Here is a 21493-nt window from a genome sequence, read left to right as displayed (position 1 = left end):
AAAGGCTACATGATGGCCCCCTTGTTAATGTAGCTTGTAAATAGGAAGACCATACTGATCCAAAAATGTGTTCTGCTTGAACCTTGGAGACCAAGTTTAAATCTGTGTGTTTTTATTATGAAAACTGAATTATTTATGTTGCTTGTTAGAGTTTGCATTTTGCTTGTGTTAGCTTGTTAGGGTCAGACTATTTATGTATTATAAAGGCCAACAAGTTTAACAAAGAAGAAGAAGTGGGAAGAGAGTGGTGACCAACTTAGTTAAAGGGAAGACCCAGGTCCCAGCTGGACTATAAATGTCAAGCATGGTTGGTTCTATTCTGCAACCTCAGTTCCATTGTTTCAAAAGTGTTACGCAGGTGTGGAGTTTTTTCGTTTTTTTTCATATTTCCATTAGCCTTTCCCTCTATTCTTGGTCTGCTTCCTTTCTGACTGAAGAACAGGCAGCTGGCCCTGAGAGGATTTCCTTGTAAGACACTAATGCTTTTCATTTTTTTCATTTAACATCCTTTTTAGTTTGGGCAGGAGACAGGAAAGAGGAGACCTCTGAAAGCTATCGGTTTCCATGTAGAAAGACACATTTGCTGCGCACGCATTCTTGCACACGCTCGCTGACACAAGCTTCTACACGCGCACAGACACAGGTAGTAGTACTACTTTTAAACGTAATTCTTTGCGGGCTATTATTTTGTCGTTAGGCCACTTGCAATTCTAATACACAATACACAAATACTCTAAATATCAAGCATTGTGGAGCTAGCCTACCAAGTATGTCGTTACGTGGTTGAACCTGGACCACCGGCGGATCACACACTTATACCAGCTGTTCGATGGAATCCTCTAAGAGTGATGTACTCGCAGTGTGCTCGGGTAAAATCATTCGTTAGGCTGTAGACCGTCGTCATGTGTGCAACTTGTCGGCAGAAAACAAGGAAGCATTCGTGTTTCCATCTTCTATCGCGTCGACTCCGGTTGATTACAGGTCAGGTAATTTCTTGATATAAGATGAATTATATTGATATACATAAACACACACGCTATGACCTTACGGATGTCTTCACACTTTCCTTGTGTGGTTAACGTGTAGCCTGTGCGTTGTGTAGTGATCAGCTGCCCAGTAGTGAGTTGTGCGGGCACGCAGCTCCGCAATGTGTGTATCGAAGCACCTGTAGAATCACAAGCCCTGATATCAAGACATCCATAATAATAATTTGGGCGATGGGGTGGTCACTTCTAATGAAAAATGTGTTACAGGGGCTATCAAATTGTGAGACGGTATAAAGTGTTAGTGTTAAAATCACATAATCGTGCCATTTTTGCTACGGTAATATAGGATTCCTCTTAACTACATTTGGGCTACTTTCATACAACGTGCCATGTTGACATGCTATAAAGAGTCAAAGCTTATGTAAGAACAAAACTTGTGCTTACAAAAACATTGTTCCCCACTTGCATCATCTCCTTCCGTTTCCACAATGCCGTAGTTGATGTTGTGGGCCGTTTCGCCTGTAGCAACACAGCCATGATGAAGGTAGCTCATTTGGCACCCAATTGTCGTTGGGTTGAATCATTCAGTTGTCTATATTATGGGCTTATGCACATTCTGTCATTACAATGTTAACACTTTCACAGAAGTCACTGAAATACCTTGTCTGGACTTTGTGTAGGGTAGGGTTCCCTTTTAGCTGCCATCTGTTAAGAGCAACATGGTGCCAGATCTGCATGCCTTGGGAATGACATGCCTCATCCAGCCTAAATGCATCTTGGGTGCCATTCTTTCTTCAATAGGTCTACATTAATTTACTCGCTCCATGCACAGCCAGCCTGTCCTTTTACCTGGTGAACTGAACCCGCAGAAAGATTTAGTCAGCAATTTAAAGTGAAACAAGGTCAGTGTTTTGAATTCCCCCATCTGCTTAATAAAAACACCCATGTGATGTATAGGCCTGTTTAGGATCTGCGTTGGATTGCAAAACAGCTGACCTGCTGTCAACAGAAAACAAAACTTGTAAATATGAAACCAGTCTAATTTACTCAACTGAATGATAGTTGACAAAAAGGCATGACACAAAGAGGTCAGATGATAAACCACCATATTTGACAAAATTAGAAAGGTTGCTTTCTGTTTCTTTCCCAAACTATTCAGGGTATGAGATGGCAATAGTCCTTGGTGTTAAGTCATAAGAAAAAAAACAATCTTGGCTTTGTTGTTTAATTGATTCTGATTCCACAGTCTAATCTGTCTAGCCTTGCAAAGCCAGACCAGTTACGCTTCAAATCGGGATGAGCCTTTTGAGGCCAACTTCTGTCTGTATCAAACCACAATTTAAAAGTACAAAAAGCAAAAAATATTTATAATTTAAATGTGCTTCTTGTTTGATATTGTCAATTTAAGGCTACATGGATCTAGATTAATTGCTCCAACTCTGCAGAAGCATTAAGAAAGCTCATGACAAGTTTATTTTTAGTGTGGCCAGGGTTTGGAGAGAGGAGGGAGGGGGAGCATGGATTAGTGTTGAGTTTTTATTTTCCTTACAAATATAGACTACCCTTTTTAAACTCGTACACATCGTCACATGGAGATGTTTGGATTGCTACAAGGCTATTGGTTAACTGACCATTTAATCGACATTTCTCTGTGAGTTAGAAATGGACAGTATTGGAGAAGCATTTAAATGCATGCAATATGCCTCTGCTCTCTCGCTGGCTAATATCCCAGACTGCAGCTATCAGACTACATCCAGATACTTCCATTCCTGGGGCTGGACTTTGACCCCTTTCGCTCTTGTCAGCGGGCAGGAATTATCTGCCCTCTGTTTCCCGCTTCTTGTTTGAATGAACAGTCATGTGTTGAAAACAATGCTGCAGCAACTCTTGGGTAAGCTAAAACTGCGTTACCAAAGCAGGCATGATCTTCAGAGGCACTTTGAATTGCATGCATCCATTTTCCATGGTTTTGCCTCTCATATGTCATAATTTATTGAGCTCCCATCTCCTCGGGGGTCCTTTCTGAGTTTCTACCTTCCTTTTCCAACACCTGATACTCTACTTGAAAAGTCCAGAAGTCCCTGCTGCTGCCAGTAAAATCCACTTACCCAAAGTGAACAAGCAATAAAAAAGCACTTTCCACTTTAAGCATGTATATATCCTCTCACAGCTTTGACTGAACCAGAACATAGGTTTTGTTGTGGTCTTCAGTCCAGACAAGGAGCTTAAAGTACTCGAGTCTAGGTGTGATTGTTTTCCTTTGCTCTGGATTCCCAATGAGGGCCATTTCAAATACAGAACACCCTGTCTAATTTCAATAATTTGTATCTTCAATACCATAGTAGTCTAATCTGCTGATTGCAACATTTCTTGATATTTTGTGACCCATGTCCTGAGGGAGTACATGTGTTTCCTTAGCCTAGCTCTGTTGTTGAACTCTGACCCCATATAATTACTAATTTGCTTTCCAAATGACCCACATTTTTCAGAAATGAGTACTCAATGTGTCTATTTCTTCACATTTCTCCCCTCCTCTCCTGCTCTGTATAAATACCGCTATGCTGTTCAGTGCATGTCCTGACATGCTCTACAACACTAGGGGGAGGAGTAAAAAAACAGGGCAGCAAAGAACGAAAGCGATACAGAGGGAGGGAGGGAGGGAGGGAGGGAGGGAAGGAGCCAAAGGAGGGAGGAAAGAGAGATAGACAGAGAAACAGAAAAGGCGTGTGAAAGAGCAGGGCATTCCTTCCGAGGCAGCACAGAACGAAGCAGCTAGCTGCCTGACAGAAAACAAAAGCAACATATATAGCAGCATGCAGTAGGAGTGGGGAGTTGAGACACTTGGAAGAACAGAGTCGGCCAGTAATTGGGAGACCTAGGGAGTGCAACGGGAGCCGTGAGGTGAGCGATACGGGGTAACTATTAGATCTGCCAACGGAAGTAAGAAATCATTATCTTGACTGACTCGTTAATGTTCCTCTCTCCTTTCGTTCTCACAGATTTGTACGGAGCCGTCAAGAACCTGCAAGGTGTGATGCAGCAGTAGCCGAGGATCCTCACACTGATCTATTTCAGTATTCTGAGGTCGGGGTTAGAAACGAAACGACCCCCGTTGAGTTGTTACTTGGCAGCACACCTGCTTCCAATAGACACACCTGGACCACAACACAGAGCTGCCAAAATACTTTTCCCACGCGTGAACTAGCACCGGACTTGACCCTTATCTGCCCCGTCCTGTTGCCAACCCCTCACCTTACCTTTGACCCCACCAGAGGACTGGGAAGGCTACCTGAGAGGACTGCTGATAAACACAGCTAGGCTGAAGCAATAGCACTTTTTTTTTAAACTAACAGGAACTGACACTGGCACTGTAGGAGCAGGCGGCGCGGGGGGGGGGGGATGCAGATGCTTTTCTCAGCTGTCAAACCGCTAGTTCTCCCATGAAGAAGCTGTATAGATGAAGAAGAGCATGAGACGTGGAGCATGGAGAAACGTATAGACGGCGCTAGACGACTTATCCCGGGGACCCAATGAGTCGCTCTGGTTTCTCCAGCAACTCCAGCCTGCTCCAGGGACGGCGCTTCTACTGCCGGGAATGGGCCCTGGACAAGCTGAGGCACTGTCTGGAGGCGCGCTCTGTGCCAGGGCGGCCGCCGGGGCTCCTGCTGACCGGGGGCCCCGGTGCTGGGAAGACGGCCCTGTGCACTGAGTTGGTGTACCCCACCTCGGATGCAGGGATCAGGGTCGGGCTGGCGGCACGCTGCCTGGCTTCCCACTTCTGCCGGAGGGAGGAACAGCGTAGCGTCGTGTTGTGGAGGTTTGTTCTGGGACTGGTGGAACAGTTGAGGGCCTCGCCTCTCCTTCCTCCTCGCTACGCTGAGATGCTGGACACCCCCTTCGTGTCCTCTGCTCTGGAGCCCCTCCAATGCCAGAAGGACCCCGATGACACATTCAAAAGGTTTGGAGGATCATAATGTCTCTTCGCTTTCATTGCCTCCCTCCAAACTATATGGAGTTTACCTCTGCACATACTCATTTAAACCAAATTGAGAAACTTTAAAATTTTGGGATCTTTTTGTGATCCAACGTTTATTCTCAAAATATATCAAATGACATTGTAAGATATAAATTGGCACAACCTAAACTGAAGATCAATTCGGTTGACTAGCTGCAATTGTATGAAAGGTCTCTTATTGTTTTTATATGTAACTTATATATATATATATATATATATATATATATACATATATTATTCACCAAGAAAGCCATGTTCTTTAATGCCATTTGTTAATATACGGAAGGGCCAAGAAGAAATTGTAGTTGTCGTCCTTCCTTATCTATCTTTTTATTTAATTATTTCCCCCCCTGTCATAATACGACCCATTCACTGCATGTACAATGGGCGCCATAGTCTGAATGCTACAATGCCATTTACAACACAACATCCTTTCAGTCGGGGTAAAAAAACGAACAAAGAGATGAGGGAAAAATTCCCAAAATGTACTCCAGCTGACCGCCATCACAGTGCTGGTCAGCGAGGTCGCCCCTCGATCACTCCCTTCCGTGTTGTTTACTCTGAGAAAGGCTCTGGGACCCCTCATAGCTCTCCTCCTCCTCCTCCTCCCATGTTTGCTATTCTCTGGTGTAAAGCGCAAGGGCCAGATTCCACATTCCCCTCTCACTGGTTCATAGCCAGAGGCTATGTGTGTTTTGGAGCTTCTGTGAGACAACAGAGAGGCTTCGAGGCAAAGGCGCTGGCATGTGAACAGCCGTTGACAAACACATGAAACACAAGGTCAGCGCAGTGGTCAAAAAAGGTGCATGTATGGAGATGTATGTTTTGGCTTTAAACAGTTGTAGCTAGACAAGCGATTATCAATGTTTGTTTGGACAAGGTCAACAGCAGTCAGTGAATTCTATCTCACAAAGGCTATTTTACGAGGTTTCTTTACCGGCTGTTTTAAAGACACGCTGATTGGCGTGGTCCTGGGGTTGTAGGGATATACAAGGCCATTTGTGTATAATCTCCTCAATGGTTCCCCCCGCAGCTGGACTCACTGGCCATCATTGTCCATAGGGGTCAGTAGTTTAAGCACTTGTTTTTTAACACTTCCAAAGCAAAACCCTGTTACCAGGCAATGGTTACGTAAAGGCCGTCCATGGCCGGGACCACACGGACTTCGTGGAGAAGAGAACTCCATATCGCAAATTGTGCCCTCACTGCAACGTCGATGACCAGCTGCACCGGATGGGAGTGTACCTTTTTTATTTGATCAATCACACACTCAAAGGTGATAAGCTCCATAACCTAAATAGTTTGGACTTCTGCCCAGTTTTTTTTACTTTGCTCTTTAAAAATTAAACCTATAATGATTACCTAATCATAAAGGTCAACATTGCAATAAATAGTTATACTGGCATGTATTCCAGACTTGGTCTATCCTTGCCCATGTAAAGATTTCTTGGGTAGCTTTCATGATTTAATTATTCTATTATTAAAATGTTGTTTCTTATAATGATCCGTGTGATCTCACATTACATGATAATGTAATCTGGTGCACAGTACAAGTTTAATTGGATACATTTCTTTGTATATCATTTTCAATGGAAGATGTCAAATGTTCGAAGGAAATTATTGTACAATTTCTATGTCTTTATAAAATAAAAATGCAACTACTGAAAAATAAAAAGAACAAAAAAGATGAATAAATCATAGACTAAAACAACCCAACTTTAAAGAAATATACTTGTCAACTGCCAGTAGTTGTAGGAATAAAATGAACCTCTTTGTTTTTCATTAAGGAGTAAGGAATCTCTGTCGTTCCTACTTAACTGAATAATATCCCATAAGCCAGGCAGAGTAGAGTGCTATGTCACAATGATGTGTGCAAGTGTGTGTGTGAGAGCGTCTCCCTGCCTGCCTATGGGGTGTAGCTGGAAATCCTAAACCTTCCAACAACCTGAGTCATCAGTACATGAGTCCCAGCCCAGAGCAGACTCGATGGTGAAGGACACCGCAGCAATGGGGTTGCTCTGCCTGTCCCAGCAAGAACAACCTGCCACCCACTCCTGGATGAATAGTCGAACTTTATTCTAATCATAACAATTTTTGCTCCCCATCAAAAAGTGCTTCTTCTTGTTTCTTTGCAATTGGATTGATCTCATTCAGTCCAGTTGCATTTATTTTCGATGGTTGCTCTTCATATAGATATATATTAAATGCAATAATGACAAGGTTACTTATTACTTAATCTCCTTGGTCTTTTGTCATTTCCCTCCTTGTACCTTTCATTCAGGTGTCACAACCCTGATAGATTGCTTTCTTGAATGATAATGAATCATCTCTCTCTCAAACTCTCATTCACTCCCTCAATCACTTTCCCAGGGCAGTGTTGTCGCCCCTGCTGGACCTTCCTCCTCCTACGCACACTTTAATGGTGGTGGTGGACTCGCTGGACTCAGAGCTTGGCTACGGGACAGGCGACAGTGGAGCAGGGGCTGTAGGGGCACCCCCAGGGAAGAGCAGTACCATTGCAGAGCTCCTTGCCAGCCACCAGCACCTGCTGCCCAGCTGGCTGCTGATCGTGGTCTCTGTCCGACGCCATGACAAAGCCGTGTGCAAGATGTTCTCAGGTACGGGGCACGGTTCCGCTAGATAAGTCAGTGTACACACATTTCTCATTTAAATGTATCTTCACTTAAACCCTAACCCTAACTCTAGGGATGGCGCCATCGCTGGTGCTTAGTCTGAAATTGCGTTGGAACATGCGGCCAAAAGGCACAGCTTGCTTCACTGCTACAGCTGCAGTGTTTTATTTATTTTTTTACACTGAGCGTTTGTGTTAACCAATGCATTCAGTTACACAGGCTGCTTCTGAGGTGTAAAACCTCCCTAATGTGTTTGTCACTGACATTGCGGTTGGATTTTTAGTAGTGGTTGGATGCCTTCTCAGTATATTTGGTATCCAAGACAATAAGTGAAGCTATAGTCGATGAGTAATGCCGTGGGTGTCTATAAAGCCTGGCAACAAATCAAACGCTTCTTATCGATACCATAATTGCTTTGGAACACAATGTAAGGCTTTACCAGCCTTTTTATCAGATTACTTTATTGCAGTCTTTTTACACTACTATACCCACTACTGTATAAAAAAACAAAACATTTTTATTATCAAAAGTGTTTATGTATGTATATAATGTTACAGGGCAGGATAGATTAGTGTCTAGAGAGATCTGCTTGGCTTTCATCCCTGCCGCCTATGGCTCACCTCTTAGCTAGGCATTGGCAGTATCATTTTTTTCATACCTTCCTTATTTTACACAGTGGTTAGAAATGTAATCCAAACCAAAAAATCCAGCTCTTTGTGAAAGAAGTCATTGTAGCTTTGGTGAAGAAACTTATTTTACAGAAATGCAACGATTAGACTTTAGACTTTATATTATTCCTGATTGAATTATTATCCTGCTTCAAAATACATAATCAAAACTGTATTAATAAGATGTCGGAGAAAAAGTTGTATAGAAAGAGGAGCATCTGTATTCTTTACGGTATTGAAAATCATACCTCCGGGATTTCTGAATACCCTGGGATTCCGTCATACTTTTTCACTGTCAATGCCTAAACTTAACCTCATTGAGCCTCATTGTGTAATATTATTACCATTTAGTTCAATTAAGAAATAAAGGATAACCCCAGCATACAAAAGCTCAATTATAATGAGGGATGTAAGTGAGGATTAAGGGATTTTATATTTTATTATTGAAAATAAATCGGTCTGTATCAACAGTATTGTTTTTTGGATAGATTTTAATGAGAGAGTGCATTACGACTATTAAGTATATTTCCTACTGTTCTGCTTCTCTTGCTGCAGCTTTTCGTAAGCTGTGCTTGGATGACCTGCGGAAGCCCTCTCCAGTACGTGATGTGCAGCAGTACATTCTCCACCGGCTGGACAAGGAGGGTCCACTGCGCCGGCAGCTGACCCCCGAGACAGCCGACATGCTCAACCTGCTGCACATCAAGAGCAGTGGCTGCTTCCTGTTCCTGGAGCGCGTGCTGGACGGCGTGGCGGCCTCTCTGATTGGTCTACGAGAGATCCGTGACATCCCTGGGACACTCAATGGCCTCTACCTGTGGCTGTGCCAGAGACTCTTCCCCAAGGGGCTGTTTCTCCAGGTCAGGCCCCTCCTCAATGCCCTATTGGCCGCCCCCAGGCCCCTCGGCATTCAGCAGCTCTTCACCGCAGTCTGGACCCAGGACACCACCCTCAACTTCCCGGACTTCCAGAGCCTCCTTCAGACCCTCTCTCCGATCCTTATTGATGGCCCCTTCGGGAACAAGCTGCTCTTCCATGCCAGTTTTGCTGAGTGGCTAATGGATGTCAAATACTGTACACAGAAGTACCTGTGTAGTGTAGAAGAGGGACACTGCATGCTTGCTATGACCCTCACATTATGGGGCCCACACCTGAACACAGAGGAAACCTGCCAGCTAGGGACCCATCTGGTTTGCTCAGGTATGCACAAGGACAACCCTTCCCTGTTGGCATTGTGGATTCTCTTGGCAGACATACCTCCTCTCACTCCCTGCTTTAGCCCTAAGCTACCCTGCCACGCTCCTTGGGACTGTAGCTCCTCTTCAACTGAACCGCCTGTTCTAGTTAGTCAGGAAGTACTTCAGCTCTTAATGAGAAGTGGCATTTTTCCTCCAACCTGCTCTACAGATTTAGGTCCAAATGTAGGAGTGCATTGTCTAGAGGGTTCTGGGACTGTTGTGCGACAGGCATTAGAAAGGCAGGACTCTGTGAGGATACTGCTAGACAGTGGGGTGTTTGTCAACCGAGTCAACTCAATCGATGGACGGACTATGCTGGCCAGTGCAGCCCTAGTGGGCTCAGTTGACGTAGCCAACCTCCTCCTGACACGAGGAGCTGACCCCTTAATTGGGGATCATCAGGGTCAAACGCCACTCACGTTGGCATCCAGGCAGGGTCACATCGGAATATTGGCAGAACTCCTTAACTGGGCTAAACTGCAACAGCCAAAGACCGTAGTAAGGATGTTAGAGCACGCAGACAGTGAGGGATGGACAGCGTTGCGCTCTGCGGCATGGGGAGGACACAGTGAGGTTGTACGTCAACTGTTGGATGCAGGGGCAGATGTTGACGGTTGTGATAGTGAGGGACGGACTGCACTAAGAGCTGCTGCCTGGGGGGGGCATGAGGAGATCCTTCTTACCTTGCTTGACTATGGGGCCCAGGTGGACAAGGCCGACCGTGAGGGTCGCACCCCACTTATTGCTGCTGCATACATGGGACACAGAGAGGCTGTAGAGATCTTGCTGGACCACAATGCAGATGTCAACCTTGCTGATGGAGACAGGCGCACCGCCCTGTCAGTGGCTGCCCTTTGTGTCCCTACTGCAGCTGGGGTCAATGGTTATGGGGAGGTAGCTAGTCTGTTACTGGAGCGGGGGGCAGATCAAGGACATCGCGACCATGATGGAATGACCCCCCTGCTTCTTGCAGCCTATGAGGGCCATGAGGACATAGTTGAGTTGCTCCTAGAAGCTGGGGCTGATGTAGATGAGAGTGCAGGCCCTGACGCCAATGCCCCGGCTGCAGCTGCGGTAACCCCGCTGCTGGCCGCTGCGGCCATGGGTCACATTAAGACAGTGGAGCGGGTGCTTTTCTGGGGTGCGGCTGTGGATTCCATCGATGGGGAAGGAAGGACAGCACTAAGTCTTGCCGCAGCCAGGGGAAGTGTGGAGGTTGTCCGTGCATTACTAGACCGAGGCTTGGATGAGAACCATAAAGACGACTTGGGCTGGACACCGCTGCACGCGGCAGCCTGTGAGGGCCATCGTACCGTGTGTGCTGCCTTGACGGAGCGTGGCAGCATGGCGCGGGTTGGGGAAATGGATATTGAAGGACGAACTCCCCTTATTTTGGCAGCCCAGGAGGGTCACTGCAGCACTTCCAGGATCTTGTTGGATAGGCGATCGCCAATAGATCATCGGGCCTATGATGGACACTCTGCCCTGAGTGCGGCTCTCCTGGAGGGCCATGGTGAGGTGGCAGAGCTGCTTATGAGACGGGGGACTGACACTGATGTCCGGGATGCAGAGGGAAGGCCTCTACTCTACCTCCTGGTTCTTGAGGATCACTTTGACGTGGCTTCGCTCCTTATAGATAAAGGAGGCGTGCCCCTTGAGTCCCGGGATGCAGAGGGCCGCACAGCTCTTCATGTGGCCTCTTGGCTGGGAAATGTGGAGGCAGTAGGGCTGCTTCTGCAGCATGGAGCTGACCCCAATGCACAGGATGCCGAAGGCAGGCCGCCTCTGCATTCTGTAGCTTGGAGAGGACATGTGGAAGTGGGTCGGCTTCTCCTTGGCGCAAAGGGGATCAAGGTTGACTTGGCTTGCAACCAACAAGGGGCAACCGCTTTGAGCATTGCTGCACAGGAGGAACACACAAACATTGTCAGCATGCTGCTGGAGAGGGGTGCTCACCCTGATCACATGGACAAATACGGTCGCAGCCCTGTAAAAGTTGCTGGAAAAAGAGGACACTTGCCCATCGTACGTCTGTTAGAGAGCTATGGAGCTAAGCCATATCCAGGCCTGCTGCACCACTCCAATGCAATGTCACCTAAAAGAGGGACCGTCAAGAGTCCCTTAAACAGCTCCAACAGCAATAGAGCTGAAGTTGGCACAATAGGAGCAGCTCTGTCAGGAGCATCAGCTGCTGCCTCCACCTCTTCAATGTCATCCCCAGGCTCCACTGGCGAGCGATTCCATTCGATGCAGAGCTCCCAAACCTCTTCCACATGCCACTCCCTGGCTACAGTGCAGACAGTGCCGGCTGATAGCTTGAGTTTCACTCAGCAGATTCAACAGCATTCGCTCCCAAGAAGTCGTAGCCGGCCCTCAACGCTGCCCCCTCCGGAGAACTCTGTCAGCGGCAGTCTCCACGGGAGTAGGCGGAGACCGCCGAAGGGCAGCCCTCCTCCCGGTGGTTGCACCGTCGAAGCCATGGTCCACACATGTGAACCCCCACAAAAATGCTTCTCCTCTGGGTTTGATTATCCCAGCAAACTAAAGTCCCCAGACTCAAACCTGTTTCAAGCAGACAGAGCACAGTATGGAGGGGGGAAATGGAACTCGGTCATGGTTTCCCTCGGGGTAATGCCCGGACAAGATTGCCCTCCAAGAGTTGCCAAAAACCGTGGGAGTCCACCTTTAGGATACCCCTACCAAATTCACAGCCCGGCTCAGGGAGAGACTTGGAATTCTGGCCTTCAGAAGAATATTATTTCCCCACCTTGCTATAATTATACCCCAGTTTCCCCTGCTAGTGCCTTACCAGAGGACTCCACAGCACATTTGTCAACCAAAGACCCACACCTCAATTTAAAACAGGCCATCAAACTGCAATTTGAGGGTCCTACCAGTGCAGCCCTATACAAAAGGGAGACACCACTATGACCACACTACTAGGTGATTTGATATTTAGCCATCAATATTTTTGTTTTGTTTTGTTTTATATTCATTTTTTTATGAACCTTGTACTGTGTGTAAAATGTATAGAACATTAATGCCACATTTCACTTAAATTATGAACTCTAAATACCAGAAGAACCATTGGCCTGCAGGTTGAGCTCCAGATGACTGCATTCCTCTGTAGGCATACATTTAGAGGCATTCCTGGCATGGGAATAACGGCATTCTTTGTTTTAGTTGGAGATTGATGTTTTCACAGTTCAAGGGGCCATTAGCAGTGTGGCTAATGGCCTTTCGGGATAGATGAAAGAGGAATGGATTTGGCAGAGCCCGCCTCGCTGTCTTGCTTCCTGAGGAGTTCTTCCTGGGGACAAGAAGGCAAAAAAAGCTGAAAGCTGCTGGCTCACAAGCCTAATTTTCGATGATTTGATGATTGTGTTTGTTTGTTGATTAGTGTCTTTTTGGTTGTTTGTTAAACAGCTCGTCCACTAGCATGGATGGAAAAGGTGCATTCTACCTCTCAATCTTTTTCTGCTCTTGGACACTCTCCCATATTTTTTTAACAACCCATTTCATTTAATCCTGAAATGTGCACATTTTAATAAAGGACATGGTCATTAACGCATGGAACCGACAATACATTCAGCAGAAAGTAACATAAATATGTCTTGCCTTTTTGTTTATAAATACCCTCCACCATTGACCTCAGCTGACTGGCCTGCATGGCTGCCAATAACAGGCACTCCTTTGTTTCTAGGAGAGGGCCCCTATTAGGCCATCGTAGTGGTCGTCTGTAGGGAAGACTTAACAATACATCTACATTCTTATAGCCCCAATAATTAGTTTAATTCCAAACGTATACGTAAATGTAATAAGACATACAATGAATAACCATATAATAGGTTTCCTCAAATAATTTCGCACAAAATAAGCCACTCAATCTCACTTTTATTAAGTATGTATATATATATTTTTAATGGATTATAAATCAGTAATTCTGCTGCAGGGCTTCATTGCATTAATGGTCTTTGAAAAATACCTTTTTATTTTCACTCATGTCAAAACAGCAGCTGGCTTGTTGTCCTTTTCTGCAAGTGTCTGTCACTGTCAACAACATAGCATGCAGGCTGCCAACCCACCGTGCCTTATGACACAAACTGTTGAGGACAGCCAGACGGAAGGCACCAACTCGGCTCGCTCCAAGTGTGACCGTATCTGGCAGGAAGCATAATGATCACGATCATCAGATTCCATGAGCCATGACCGCTCAAGATCGATGTGGGGGGAGCGAGTGCTATGGACGATTCACAGCTCACTGAAGTACTTTCATGGTATGCTTTCTGAGCATTTTTAATCCGGTGAATATTTAATTACCGTCTTAAATTAAATTGGCAAGCTGTGTCGTAATGAGTCACAAACTCTGGAGGTGTCGTGTCTACTCATTTTGTGTGTGTGTGTGTGTGTGTGTGTGTGTGTGTGTGTGTGTGAGACACAACAGCACCTTTGAAATAGCTGTGAGGCAGGATGCTGTGTTTGATCACACAGGGAGAGATGAAAGAGCACTTGAGCCTCTACCAGACAGCAGCCGCCTCACCCCAGCCGGGTGCTCAGTCTCTCGGCCATCGCGACACGGAGCAACATGTCTCGAGACTCTTTTATTCACTCAGGCGTAACACACAATGCGAAAATCCAGCTTTCAAAATCTGTACCCATGTGGTTTGATTCCGTGTTTGTTGTGCTACTTAAACATGCGAGTGTACATAGGGGTACATGGGGTGATGGAATACATCGTCATATGAATCTATGTCACAACCTTATTAGCGTTTCAGATTAACTATAAAGTGTGTAGGCCTATGCTTGCGTGGATTCTCTCACTGTGTTTTACTAAAAAGCAACATTTGCAAATTTGTAGCATCTTGTCATTTCAGCAGTGATTGAAAAACCAAAATAATTTCTACATGTCTCTTCAATGTGCCCCATCAAATCATAGTGTTTTAGGGTGCTGTCTTCATGGACATGCCATGATGCCACCATTTGTATTTAAATAATCAAGTGATTAACATCTTATTCTCTATAGCTGACTTTATAGCTGGAAAGAAAAAAGCCAATATACAGGTTGCTGACATTTCTATCTGAATTGAGTCTGAATTTGTTAAACTGTTATAGCCACCCAAAATGTTCCAGCAAAAGGAATGTCAGCACAATGTAATTCGTAATGTGTGCTAAATCATGATATTTATATGGGTTGGATCAAAACAGTTCAAATCATGGCCCCCTCAGCTTTCTGTGCAGACGGTTACTTAGTGGTTATTGCCTGCCATGCCTTTCCTCTTGAAGCTATGACACAGCATGCCTTCAGCAAGATAGAGTAGCACACATTTTGATTGTATGCCATAATTGGAGCCAACAGACTACAGATTTGAAGGCAAGGGTATGACATCTAGCAATCTGTAGGGGCACCTCACCCACCTCCTGCTGTGTCATGAGTATTGGCGGCATGTCTCGGGTTTAATTGGACAAAATATGTCTGGGGGATAAACCTTAAAAGCATTTCTACCTTCCCTGCCAAAATGCAACCTATGGTTGCCATGCTCTAAATTCCAAGACATGGAGGTAAAATTGGGAGGGAAGTGCCGAACAGTTTATTGCAGGGTATTTCTGAGTGGGAGGTTCGTGTTTGATGTGTTCGTGCTGTTGCCTGGCTGGCTGGCTGGTCAGAAGGGGGTGACGAGATGCAAGTGTTGTGTGCATGAAGATTCCTTCATGTTACATGCCGGAGAAGGCGGCAGATACAAGTGGGCGAGCTGTGTAATAAAAGACATGCTCTTCTCCTTGCTCTGCTCTGCTTTCCATATTGTCCAAGGACTCAAAATGGGAATGAAAGATGTTTGTTTCTTTACATCTCAATGTGATCAAAGCAACAGCTTGTATCTGCTAGAATGTCAGTGAAACGGCAAATTGCTTATTTAAGCTAATAATAACGTAACTGTTTACTTACCCTCTCATCATTCAAAGCCTGCAACAATCAAACACACAGCATTTTAGTGATTTCTCCCTTTTATATAATCCTAAAGAATAAATCCCATTTTTTTATCCTTAAGGGGACATTATCCCAAACTCCATGTCCTTTTGTGTTCTATTGGAGATAACATAAACTAAAGTTGATAATATCTCAAGTTACATGGCTTCAGATAAAAAACATGAAATATTGTTGCATTTTTCACAATATTTTACTCTCATGAAATGCAACAATTAGTTATAAAACGTACTTACAAAATAATTTCAATTTAACAACGTGGTCACACTTCACACTTTTATTTAGTATGTAATTCATTTGTTAAGACTAGCTTTTTAGTTGACAAACCAAACAAAAAACATCCAACTCACTGTTATCCATTTCCAAAAATACATAGCCAACAATTCATGGGACCATTGTACTTTTTACTCTAACCCCCAACATCCCACCAACATGTTAGATTCTTGTCACATTCACAGTCCCTTGCCTTACAGTCTAAAGTGCATCTTCATGGAAATGGAATTTAGGTTCCTTAGTGGGCTCAAAGGTATTTTGCAGGATTGCTTTAAATATGTCTCATATGCCATTTGAGACATATGAAATAATGATATAAGGCATATGGAGTTTTTATTGAAAAAATAATTTTCCACACAAAATGTGAATGTACAGTGTAAATCTAGCACTGATTGACCTGGTATTAAATATCTTTACTCAGGTCTAAATTGCATTGAACAATCCTCTGTTTTGACAGGTCAGGGAAAACACAAAACTCTGGTATACCTACCATATAAAAAATGTTATAAATAAATCAAGAACAATAAAGAAGAGAAATCTCAGAAAGAAACCGCCATAAACCTCTTGATGTCTCTCATCTCTGTCAGTTTATTCCAGGCAAACACTCATAACCACTATGTTGCACCTAATCACAAACCAATTTTCTGAACCATACGCCTGATAAAGACACACGTCAAACACCTTGTAGCCAAAATGAAGACAGGCAGTGGATTTGGACAGCAGTACAGGGTAATTGCAGAACATTCCTGCAGCAGAACAGCACTATTCAAGTGTTTTATACAGAACACATTCAAAAAAGGATTGAGGGTTTATTTGTCAGCCAAGCCAGATCTGGCAACGACAGGGAGGCTTGTATGAGGAGAGTGTGTTGACTTTATTGTCCTTAACTAACAGTGTCGAGTGGTGTAGAACGTTCATTACAGAAGTTTAACACAAGAATGTTGTGTGGGCACCAAATAATGTTTACAGTAAACAGGGATGCCTACAGAGTAGATAACATGAGATGGCAAATGAAAACAATCAACAAACACCTTATTTAGAGATCGAACTCGGTACACCCTTGTTCTGCTAGTTATGACAGTTTAGTAGGCCTACATAGAATACGTTTTGGTATTCATTAAACTAAGGAAGAACAATTTGTATTTTGGAATGGCTTGTTGGTAATCAGACTCAACTAAAGTGAAAAAAAACTACATAATTTGATCTGCATGATATAATATCCAACATTCAAGTTCTATAACTCTCCTCCCCAAATGTAATGCACAATATTGGTTTTGAAAGTTGTGGATCTATTGATAGGTTGAAAACATCTCACTGCAATTGTTCTTGTCATGCTTCATTGGTGCGAATACATTCGAGGGTGTGCTACCGGCAGAAACCGGTTTGTTTAGCTTAGTAAGAATTTCAAAAGTAATCTTACCCACATGTCTGCCTACATCAGCAGGCCTTTCCCTTCATTCTGGTCTTCATTTGTACTGGTAGATCTTGATGCAATGGTGCATGCTGTCGGACACCACCAGGTGGCCCTCTGGCAGCAGAGCTAGGCCCCGGGGGCTGCTTAGCCCCTGGCTGATTATAGGCCAGCCAACCCCCTGTGCTGGGTACAAGACCACTTTGTGCTGCTCGCCCCAATCTGCAACCAGCACATTCCCATCCCCATCTATGCAGAGGCCCCAGGGACAAGCCAGGACAGGGCCCATTCCAGAGCAAACCCCCAGCACCCTCACTGTGTTCCACCCTGGCTCCAGGACCTTGACACAGGGCTCTCGACCGGTCTCGCTGCCCCGTTCGGAAACAGCTACCATGCCCGTCGTCAGACACGCCGCCACCAAGTAGGGCCGGTGGAATCCTGTGACCACCGTTCGCTCCAGACAGGAACCGGTCTTGGGGTCCAGCTTGAGAGCCACAAGGGTGCCTTTGCGGATATCGGCGATCAGAAACTCATCCTGCCTTGTTACCGTGACGCCCCTGGGAGCCTCCAGTTCTTCTCTGCTGGAACCAAGACCCGAGCCCCCAAAGGTGTTGAAAAGGCGGCCGTGGCGGCTGAACACCAGCAAGGCCCTTTCTGCGGCACAGCTGAGAGCAATAAGGCCCTTGGCATTGACAGCTATGTCAAAGTAGTTTCGACATCGTCTCACGGAGCCTTCAGAAGTCGGGGAGGTGATGTGCTGGAGGATGTTGCCTCGTGGGTCTGTCACCTGATTAAGGAATAGTTTTGAATTGAGATTTATATTGATCATTATTGTGTCATTATGTACAGTTGAAAAAAAAACGGCTACTGTAATTAAATATTATATCTTATACTTGGATATACTATATAGTCAAACATACTTTATACTAAATTATGCAGGCCCTTAGATATTAGTACATATGAGTACTTATTTTATTGTTATTATATTACCTGCACACGTGCGTTTCCACAGTCCACTATGAAGATTTGACCCTGTGGTGTTGAGTGCACCCCACTAGGGAGGGTGAGATCTGATCGTCCAGAACCCTGCTTCCCAAACTGTCCAATCTGGTGGCCACTTTCACCATGCAGCATTGCGAGTGATGAGTCCCTATCCTCCTCTATCTCTGCCAGGGCTGGCTCTCCTCCTCTCCGCTCCCTGCCTCTGCATTGTTCCTGTGGGGCGCCATCTATGACTGACATGGAGAGTGACCGGGCTACTCTGCTCGCCCTGCCCTGCATAGGTCTTCCCTCCATCTGGTGGCCACCGTCCATCCCTCCATGTCCAGGCAGCACCTCCCCAACATTGGCGATCCTTGACCTTTTCTTCCGGAGAGATGGGGAGGCGAGGGCAAAGCCAGAGTAGCGGGGACTGCAGCTGCTGCGATTTACCTTCCAGCCGCTGTTGGGATTGCTTTTGTCGCCGCTTATCAGGGGCAGTGTCTTGCACGTCAGGTCTGCTGCAGACCTGGACAGACGAGAGCTGTGATTCAGAGACCCTCTGTACTCTGGACGTGGTGAGGTGACGATGAAGGTGTCGCAGGAGTCAAGGCTGTCCACTGGGGATGGAGCACGCCCAGAGTCCCCTGGGGTGCTGTGGTCATCCGAGTACTGGCTCAGGTGAGAGTTACACTTTGCCCTGTAGGTGAGGTCCAAACAGCTTTGACTGGCCACAGGCTCCTTGGGAGCCATCTTGGAGAATGTGTGGGGTGGAAAAGAGTACATCTTTGAGTTTGATTTCACTCTGCCTCTGTCTCCTTTATCCTGACCGTCTGAGCTCCAATGCTGATTCAATTTGTTCGGCTTCGAATGGCTGCATTCCACAGAAGAATCTCTGAAACGCAGACTGCCTTGTTTCCTCTGGTTTCTTGGGATGTGGTGTCTGCCACGACTGGACTGCTCGTTACCTTCAGAATCACCTGTGTTGTAAGGGCCAGACAGCAAGACTTCCACCCCCTTTTTTACAGTGGTAGGAGAGTCCATATCATCCTCCTGGGATGACTCTAAGTCAGACTGTTCACGTTTTGGAGGCCAGCGGCGCGTCTGCACCGAGGGTACTTTCGCTTCCATGACTGAATCGTTGTCACTCTGAGCAGAGAGGCGGATTTTTCTCACGACCCTACTTGTTGATACGGTCAACGACTGCCCTGCTCCTGTGCCGCCGTCTGGAGTGGTCCTCTCTTCCCTGGCGCCTCTGTGGCTCGCCTCCCCACACCCTATCTCGCCAGAATGCAAAGCACAAAGCTGGCCCTGGGGTCCACACTGGCCAATAGGCAGGCTGAGGCTGTGATCTTGCACACGAATGTCCCCAAAGTCGACAGCGTTGGTCTGGGAGCTGGGCTTGAAGGACACTTTCTTGAGGGAGAGGGATATTTCCCATGGCTGGAGAAGCTCTGCCACTCCCTGCTGCAGTAGCAGGTTGTGGTCCGACCCAGATTGGTTCTGACCTGGATGCTGGCTTCCCCTCTGGATCTGGTTGCGCAGATGGGCCAGTCTGCGGAGTCTCTGGTCCAACAGCGACTGGCTGACCTGCACGGCCGCTGCGTTGTCCCGCTGCACCTGTTCCAGACGCTGCTGCGCGTCTCGGTGGTCTTGCTCCACCCTCTCCACAAGGCGGCACTCTTCCCTACGAGCTCCCAGAATGGCACGCTCCAACCCTCGCTTCACCGCCTCCGTCTCGGCTGCCTGGTACTCCTGCAGGCGACGCAACTCGGTCTCGGCCCGGGCCAGATCACATAGGGCCTGGGTAGCCCAGCACGGTAGCGGAGACAGGGGCAAAGGAGCGGAGCCAGGCTCACCTGGAAATTCCCCATCGGGCTGAAACTGAGGGCTGAGGCTGAGGTTCGGAATAGGGGAGGTAGGATTGCTGCTCAGTGGAGATCCCGAATACATGATAGCAAAGATGGATGAGTTGATATATGGATGCCTTGCAGTATTGATGATTGGCCGGATGACGTTGAGGTGGGCCTGCAGTCACCCGATCTTGCCTTCTCAGTTCCTCACTTCCTGGGGACAGAAAAAGAAAATGAACAAACAATTCATGCCATGAAAGCTGCCCTGTAACATCCTATCAACCTGTGAAAATAGGATGGTTTACCGTTGAACCAGTATTAAGTTATCACAACTTAATGGTTATGCTCATTGGAAACTTTATAAAAAGATGGAAACTTTTATAGCTGCATTGGTATTAACCAATGCTGCTTTTATAGCTGCATTGGTTAATGCCACCATGAGAAGTCAAGGATACCTCTTTTATCTTCATTTGGATTCTCCAAGTCAGACAGAAGCTATGACTTGACACAGCCAAAATATCGACACTTGTTTGATGGTTCCCCTTGAAGATGATGATTTTCTTTTCTATGACCTGTACGGCATCTCACGACCAGGTCACCCGAGATGACTACCTCTGAGGGAACAGCTCAAACTGCACCCCACGTAATCATTGCAGACGACGGATAATAACCAGCGGCACCGGTTGCTAAGCTGCCAGAGCAGGGCCAGATTTAAGTATAACCACTGTAAAGAGATGGGACACAGTGTGGCGAAGGGAAGAGTGTATTAGCATTTCACATGCAGGCAGACCGGCAGCAGCAGCCCCTATTGGGAAACAAGCAAAAAAACACACCACCCAAAATAACGACAGCAACAACATGAGAGTACCTCTCATGGAGCCTAGGTGTGGCAGGAGCACTACCCACCACCTTCCCATCACACCGGGTGTAAATGTGCCAGCAAGGATTAGTGTGTGTGTGTGTGTGTGTGTGTGTGTTTTTGTGTGTGTGTGTGTGTGTGTGTGTGTGTGTGTGTGTGTGTGTGTGTGTGTGTGTGTGTGTGTGTGTGTGTGTGTGTGTGTGTGTGTGTGTGTGCGTGCGCGTGTGTGACGTTGTGCCATCAGAGAGACCATCCAGGGCAGCCTGTGGTGTTTTATTCATGAGGTAGAACAAAAAGCAGCAGAGAATGGCCACTGAGAGGCATCTGTCTAGCCTATCAGGGTGAAGTATGGTGTGTGACAAGCTGTCTGCCCCCCTAGGAATAGCAACACAGTACCATGAAGAAGTCATGTTCTCGGCAGGAACAATACATCACATCTCAACTAGACCTTTTTTTTAAACCCTCAGGACCGGCAGATAGTGCCTTGGTATACATACAACACAACAACTCTGACATTTACAAAAGGGCAGGTTCTGCTTCAGACTTTTTATTTAAGAGATATAAATTCCATGGCTGCCATCCTCTCTCCATTTTAA

General features: G+C 46.0%; 1 protein-coding gene across 4 annotated transcripts; it reads left to right on the top strand.

The window, feature by feature from the left end:
* The first annotated feature begins 504 nt into the window (after positions 1-504).
* Positions 505-17002, top strand: ankrd50l (ankyrin repeat domain 50-like). Of its 4 annotated transcripts, none has more exons than XM_056579695.1 (4): positions 505-643; positions 3986-4944; positions 7372-7619; positions 8858-17002. In XM_056579695.1, exons 2-4 carry the CDS (start codon positions 4517-4519, stop codon positions 12469-12471), a joined length of 4290 nt encoding a protein of 1429 aa, XP_056435670.1. In that variant the 5' UTR covers positions 505-643; positions 3986-4516; the 3' UTR covers positions 12472-17002. The 4 variants fall into 4 exon arrangements, with proteins under 4 accessions (XP_056435670.1, XP_056435671.1, XP_056435669.1 ...); XM_056579696.1 differs by lacking the exon at positions 505-643 and adding an exon at positions 651-981; XM_056579694.1 differs by lacking the exon at positions 505-643 and adding an exon at positions 3638-3887.
* The last annotated feature ends 4491 nt before the right edge of the window (positions 17003-21493 follow it).

This window comes from Gadus chalcogrammus, chromosome 20 (genome assembly GCF_026213295.1).
Source record: "Gadus chalcogrammus isolate NIFS_2021 chromosome 20, NIFS_Gcha_1.0, whole genome shotgun sequence".
Classification (NCBI taxonomy): Eukaryota; Metazoa; Chordata; class Actinopteri; order Gadiformes; family Gadidae; genus Gadus; species Gadus chalcogrammus.
This window is presented reverse-complemented; position numbering and strand designations above follow the sequence as displayed.